Consider the following 7,856-nt stretch of genomic DNA (forward strand, 5'->3'; position numbering starts at 1 on the left):
TTACTGAACCTCATGCTCTCCGCCCATTTGTTTCTGCCCCTCTGTCCTGTCATGTCTTTCTAACTCATATCCCATTGCCCTCATTGTGCACTCACTGCTCTCTGCCAATGAACCCACTGAGCTTTCCCCTTCTCTGCTCTTCTCCTTTCACCTCTCTTTTTTTCTCCCCTTCCCTCCCCCACAGCCTTCCGACACTGCACTAGGTAGCCTTGTCTGCCCTCTCTAGTCCCTGCACGCTCCACCAGGCAGCATCATTTCTTCATCCTCCAGTCATACCCTGCTATCCCTCCCCCTTCACCACTCTACTATGAATTGTTGCTCCTGTTAAACATGTTTCAGTTTTGGCCTGGCTTGAGCAGCCACAGATAGCTCGCTTGAGTGAATGTGTGCACATTTTTCTTTTCTGATGGAGGCTTTGGCCAAAAGCTTAATGTGTAACAGTCTTTTTGTAATTCCTGTCTGGAAATCAATGTGTCATCTTTATGGTGAGTAGCAATCAATCCTTCCATGAAAATTGCCATTTTGATATATTACTTCAGTTTGAGATCGTGTTGCGCCACAAGAAATAAATCTGACACAAAGTACACAAAGCTTACACTACCTTAAACATTTGATAGTTATACAGTCAATATTTGTTTGAAGGTAGGTTACTGTTATAACTTAAAGGTAAGAGTATTTCATAAATATATTCAAAGTATGTCTTTTTATATTATTAATATGAATATGGACATTGAAAACCTTCAAAATCAGCCATCAAATTAATCACTAAAACCAATGCTTAACAGTCTAGGACTGAACCAGAATGATCCTCATCTCCCTGGTTTAGCATGTTATTCTGCAGCCATGGCAACCAGACTACAGAACTTTTCAGCCTATGGCCAGCTGTCACGCAGGATTGCACCCTGTATAGTTTAAGAATCACATATATAGTTTAAGAATGCCCAGACACCTTTCCAACCTTGATATTTCAACATTTATTCCTCTCTTTCATTGTAGAAACTGGTATTTCTTCTGCATTTGGGTCCACACCTACAGTGTAGATGACTGTACTCTAGTTGGTCTACCATGTAAAACTAAAAAGAGTCTCAGCAAGCCTCGATGGGTCAAACACAGACCTAATGTTCAGATTGAGATGTGTTGCAGGCTAAGAGGCTAAACACATCAAAGGCTCACAAAGAACTGACATGGCGGAAAAAACCAAAGACTATGCTTAGTGTCCAAAGACGATGCTCGGAGTTCAGGGACAAACGTATATTGTTGCTGGTGTCGACCTCATCAGCGCCACAAGGCTGTTCTTATGGGAATTGGGGAAACGTGTCTTGGAGATATAATTCATGATGTATACAGGGTGAAGGTCAGTATGCAATTCCTCATCCAGATTCATGACACAAGTTTATCTACCAAAATCAGATTGGAGCATTTTAAAAACACATCAGTGAAAATGAGGAGTTGGCAACACTGTCATTTCATGCAGCATATCTGAATGTACAGATAAACATGTATCACCCAATGTTACCATACCAGCCGGTGTAGCACAGTGAGTGGACTGCTCCAACATCAAACCCACATCCATCACGGAGATGTTTTTCAAATTATCGTCAAATTCCTTGTAAGTTCTTTAGATGCCCTTTCCCCAGTTCTTGTCATTTATAAGCAAGATGTCATATAGTCACATGACAAATAGCCTATCAAATGACAGTTGGACCCATTTAACTGCATGCACATGTCTACGAAACATGCAGTGCACAACCATAATTGGTCCTGCCAAGTTAATGTAGAGTGGTTTCCCAATGGACTAGACTAATGATGAATACTTCATTTACATTTTTGGTACTGGGTGGGTCCAATAAACTAGCTGCTGCTGTTGTTACCGCTCTAGTGTATGCTGCATGGTACTCTCAAAGATACCATCCTGATAAGAATGTTTTTTGTTTGCTGGAGCAATGCTTTTGGGAAACCAGTAGTCTTCATCCACAATAATGGACGGAGGTCATCCAAAGACTAGACATTCTCGACAAATGGAGGACATAATTCTTGAAAACATTCACCAGTCACCTCAGTAAAGTACTCGTGATACTGCAAGGCAGTTCCAGATATCTTAATGACTGGCTGTTGAAGAGTTGCACAATGAAGAACTGCACCCATATCAATACACGTTAAATCAACACCAGTGGCCAGACAACTGCATACAACAAGTACAGTCTTGTGAATGGCTTTTGCACCAGGTGGAAAATAACAAAAATTTTATAAATAATGTGATATGGACTTTTTTTTAAATATAGCTTCACTCATGAAGGTCTTTTCAACCTCCATGTCACCAGCAAGTGTGGCTTTCAGGGACGCTTTGGCATAAACCTGTAGGCTGGAATTGTGAGAGGAGTGTTCTTTGTTCCTTACCTATTGCTAGGCAAATTGAATGCACCCCTGTATTGTATGATTCTTAGCAATAACTTTACTTAATGCATTAAAAGATGTTCAACTTGGTGTTCAGTGACAGTTATGGTTTCAGCATGGTGGTGCAACACTACAATTTGGAATGAATGTGCATAACTATTTAAATGAAGCATTTCCAGAAAAATGGATTGGTCATGGAGGTCCAATGTTCTGGTCTCCAAGTTCCTCAGTCCTTAATCCACTAGAGTTTTATTTGTGGGGACACTAAAAGGAACAAGTTTGTAGTACTCCACCAGTGGATGTACATGACCTAATAGCTTGCATGCATGTCACTTCAGCAATGGTGGATACTGATGAATTGCATAGGGTGCATCAAACTATGATACAGTGAGTGGCAAACTGTTTGTGCAAGGTGGTCATTTCGAACATCTTCTCTAAAGTGAATGTTGCTTGCACTTGTATGTCTCTGCTCACTGGACAATAAGCTGGGACATCAAACCTACAGAACTGAATTACTGTGTATAGCATAATATGCAATCTAGTGTAGCCTACCTATTGTGTTTTTGTCCTTCACTGGGTACAGATAATGTTACTGCATCCACTATTTTCTTTTGGTTTTGTTTGTGCATGGATGAAACAAAGTGATCATTTACATCTGTAAGAAGCTCATGTTATGTTTTAATGTTTAAATAAAGGTAACAGTAACAGAAAGGAATACACAAGTTACTGCACAGTGGAGGTATAAATTGGATACAGTTTGGTGGTCTAATTAAAAAAAAAAAAAAATGTTCGGCACAAACTTGACTTGAATATCAGCGACTCTGCATGTCCATTCCTTATGGCACTGCCTCGTCTCACTGACTAGTGGGACAGCTCCGACACAGCATAGAGTTCATGCTACCTGTTCTTGGCAGTTACAGCATTGCCAGAACCTCATTTTTTAAGTTACATTTCTATTAAACCCATTGATGGGACTAGGTTTTCCTGGGTACACTTTTGTCTTGAACTGGGATGTGGAATCACATACCGACCACCAAGTACAGCATTTTTGTCCTTCATCCTGTATTAGCAGACTGAAGTGACAAATGAACATTTCTACCAAGGCTAGGATGAGAACCCAAGTATCCTGCTCACTAGGCAGGTGCTCTAACCACTGCCCCATCCTACCACAGTGGCTTTGCACAACTGCATGGGCTACTTGGTACAAACTTTCATTTGTCACTTCAGTCTGCATATATTCATCACAGATGTTTGAAACTTGAAAATAGTCTCTGGAACCATATATTAGGTTGGTGCATAAGTTCGTAGCCTTTTTCAGTAACTTTAATAAACACACAAGATAATGGTCATCAATAATATATTTTCTTTTACTATTTGCAACTCTCTACCAACACTGGGGCAACTTTTCAATTCTGCAACTGTAGAAATTATGTCATTTTGAGGTGCAAACTCATCAAGCCAAGTTCAGGGCACATTTTCATCTGGAAAGGAAATTCATCGAAGGTTGTGCCATATACTAGGTTAGTGCATAAGTTCATAGCATTTTTCAGTAAGTTTGATAAACACAACAGAGACACACAACAGAGATTTTAGTCACCAATAATATATTCTCCTTGACTATTTACAACTGTCTGTCAAAGTTGGAATAACTGTTTGCTTCCACGACAATAGAGAGCACATGGTTTTGGGTGAAGAATTCATCAAGCCACGATTGGAGCACAGTTTCATCTGGAAAGGAAGGCTCTTGAAGTTTGTGCGACCAATAGTGGAAAAGACGAAAATCAGAGGGCACAAGATCAGGTGAATACGTTGGGTGCAGAATGATTTCCAATCCAACTCCTGTAAAATGTATTCTGTCAGTCTAGCAGAAGGCGGGTGGGCATTATCATGGAGTAGCATCACTTCACACAGTCTTCTGGTCATTGTTCTTGCATTGCCTCTGTAAGACAACTCAGTTGCTCAAAATAAATATCATCAGTGATTGTAACACCTCAAGGAAACAATCTGTAGTACACCACACTGATGCTATTCAACCAGATTTATAACATTATGTCCTGTGGATGCACACAGGTCTTAGTACAGGGAATTGCTGCTTTGTTTGGATTCAACCACACCTTTCTTTTCCTTATAGTAGCATAAAGACAATTTCTCATCACCGGTAATGATACAGGACATGAATTGTTGGTGTTGTTCATGAGCCACTTGACGACAATCAGCAAAGTGCACGCATGGCCACCCATTCATTTTTTTATTGTAGCTTAGAGCATGTGGTACCCATACATTGAATTTTAGAACCTTGCCCATCACATACAAATGACACAGAATGGTGAAATGATCACAGTTCACCACATCTCCCAGTTCTTGAGTACACTGATGTGAATCATTGTGGATTAATGTGTTCAAATGATCTTCCTCAAACCCTGAAGGTCTTCCTGGACATGGAGAATCACTAAGGCTGAAATGATCCTCCTTAAGATGAGAAAATCATTTTCTTGTCATGCTCTGTCCAATGACATTGTCCCAATGCATGGGGCAAATGTTTCTAACTGCCTCCACTGATGTCAGCCCTCTATTGAACTTAAACAGAACAATATGTCAGAAATGTTCTGATTTCACCACTTGGCACTCCATTTTCTAGCATACATAGCTCCACTCACTATTTCCAAATGATAGAATGAAAATATGTAAACTCAAACAGCAAACACGAACTACAAATAAAAAATTACAGTCAATAAATAAACCCACAGCAACTGGAATACCAACACGTAAAACAAAAATGCTACAAACTTATTTAACAATCTAACAGTATCATTTGAGATATACATATATGTTTGTATTGCGCTGCATGTTGGAACTATCCCTTTCTGTAGCTCCTTAAGGGCTGTACAAAGAAGTGTCAGAGAACACATGGACTACTCTATTTTGAAAATGTTCTGTAAAGTTTCACATCCCACAAGATTGCAAAACAAAATAGATACTGATGCCATGACACAAAAAAATGTACAATTTCTTGTGAACAATCTGATAACCAACCACTAGTTTTTGTTACAGCCACAATGTTTCCCTTGCATTCAGATATGTTAAATCCATGGCTGAATAGAATCAGAGGCAATCATTTCTAGCCATACATGAGAATTTCGAAATTAATAAAAGGTCTACTACAGCTTGCAGGAGGGGACACTTACCCCTCCTGCAGACACATATGAAATCACATACTACTGATTAGATGTTTAAGATGGCGATTGAATTGTAAGTTGACAGCTACCACATGCATTTGCTGACAATAATAGTGTGTTTGTAATGTATACAACACTGCAAAAACTACTTTTTCAGGATCCACAATGGGCCACAATTGCTGTACCACCTCGTATAAACTACTACTACTTCTTGACAGCAACACAGAGTGCCTTACCTGGCAGTACAGCTTAATAAAGCACAAATAATTTTCCCACTTTTTTATGGTCTCATCAGGACCTGAAAATGGGGTGGCAGCAGTGACGAAGGAGGCTGCAGTACCAGTGCTTACATCACCAGTTTCCTGGTTAGCAAATGAATGAGCTCTTCGATTTGCTCCTATTATTGTTGCAGCTGTTGTAGTTGGTGTTGTTGCTTCAGTTCCTCCTCATGTACCTGCATTTGTTCTCTCCAACCTTCTAAAAACAGTGGATCCATGATGGCCACAATATCATGAAGATGAAACAATATCATGAACATGAAAATGAACAATACAAGCAAGAGAAAGTTCTCATTATCAACTCTTCTTACAGAGAAAGATGACAGCATCCATAAAAAATGCTTGTGACAGACAAGAGCAGAATAGCATGATGCAAGGCACTCAAGATAAACACTCAGTGTCAACATAACCAGCAAGCAGAAAGTCCAAAAGTGTGGTCAGGGATAAATGGGACTGTAAGAGTGCAACAGCATGACGAATGCACAACACAAATGCAAAAGCACATGAACCAAGTAAACAAGAATCCCAATGTTAACATGTGACCGACTTCAGAGTTAAAGTGGTTACATCAGAAAAGTTATGATACCAAAGGCACTGCCCAATGAATGCAACACTCACAGCCTTTAAGGAGGAGTTGCATAACATTCCAACTGTTGACCAGAAACACTCCTCATGCAACATAGCAGGAGTCTGGCAGGAATAACAAAACAGTGAATTTGATTACCCAAACAGTCAGACTACACCTCATAGTCAGTTTGAAAACGATGTAGTGAAGAAGGCAATAATGGAAGTCAACTTGGTGCAAAAGATCGATTTTTCTCCCACTCTTCTTTGTTATGCAGCACATAGTGAGTTCAAAACCATGGAATGGAGAAAGACTCACACAGGAATGAAAACTGCACTCCATAATTGAGTGCTTTGTTTTGCCTTTCCTCAGTATGTGCTACTCTTAGTGCCATAAACAGCAATTTCTATTAATTAAACTCGTCTTTCATACAGTGAGACTTTAAAAAAAGAGGCATAAATTTGTTTGATATCCATGATGAACAGCTACCTGCATAAACACATGACAAGAAGGTATTCCAAGCAGTGTCTGGTCTTGGGAAGATGGAGGCTCTTGTGCAGTTTCGACGATCATGATACAGTTCTAATTGGTTATACAAACTGGAGTAAGAAATATGCTTGAATGCAAGACGCAGATTTGCCAACACTTTTACTATTATATTCTGTGACACTTGGTATTTTCCTTTGATCACTTCCATCTCAAAAATATTAACCAGTTGTCATTGTGATTCAAAATAAATTATGATAACAACAACAGTACTTACTTACCTCAAGTGGTGAGCTTAGTGCACGGGCAGTATGTGACGAAAGTTCTTGAAGTGCAACAGGTGGACGACACCAGTGATCAGGAACATGTGCCATGAACAGCTGGTTGAAAGCAGAGAAGCCACAGGGAATACATGCTGGCAGGCACACCAGCCATAGGAGAAGTTTCTGATAAAGTCCAAACTCGCCCACTTGTGGTAGAACTTCATCCAGGTCCATGACATCCTGCCAACAGCCACACCAATAAACAATCCTTGATTATTTGATTCCTAACTATGCAAAGTTAACACTTCTTGTGAAAACCAACTTCACAATATGCAGTTGTCTAGAGTAACACAACAACAACAAAAACTTGTGATAGGACTGGTACAGAGCTAGCAAGCCAATGCCTCATAAACTCTTTATTCACAGTATGGTGTTATTAATTTTAAATGATTATGTAATCCATTCTAAATGTGCAAAACTGAAATTATGTCTAACCATATGAGAGTACAATAAATAACAAATGACTAAAATTTTTAGTCACTTTGTATCATATTATATGCCATAGAAACACACAGATGAAATATTTTGGTTAGAGACACAACATAGGTTTAAGATGAAACAACCAATCTAATATCAACGACAGATTATCATATTAAAATATTATTTCACCAACAGAAAATATCTAGATGAGATC

At 39.3% G+C, this 7,856-nt stretch overlaps 1 protein-coding gene across 2 annotated transcripts in view; it reads right to left on the reverse strand.

The window, feature by feature from the left end:
• The window catches only part of LOC124616079 (carcinine transporter), a 249,312-nt gene extending 241,915 nt beyond the window's left edge, over positions 1–7,397 (reverse strand). For both annotated transcript variants that reach the window (XM_047144327.1, XM_047144328.1), the window contains exon 1: positions 7,181–7,397. In XM_047144327.1, the coding sequence (XP_047000283.1) occupies positions 7,181–7,396 (216 nt within the window). In that variant the 5' untranslated portion in view covers position 7,397. The remainder of the gene's footprint in view (positions 1–7,180) is intronic.
• Between the last annotated feature and the right edge of the window lie 459 nt (positions 7,398–7,856).

The sequence above is a fragment of the Schistocerca americana genome, chromosome 5 (genome assembly GCF_021461395.2).
Source record: "Schistocerca americana isolate TAMUIC-IGC-003095 chromosome 5, iqSchAmer2.1, whole genome shotgun sequence".
Classification (NCBI taxonomy): domain Eukaryota; kingdom Metazoa; phylum Arthropoda; class Insecta; order Orthoptera; family Acrididae; genus Schistocerca; species Schistocerca americana.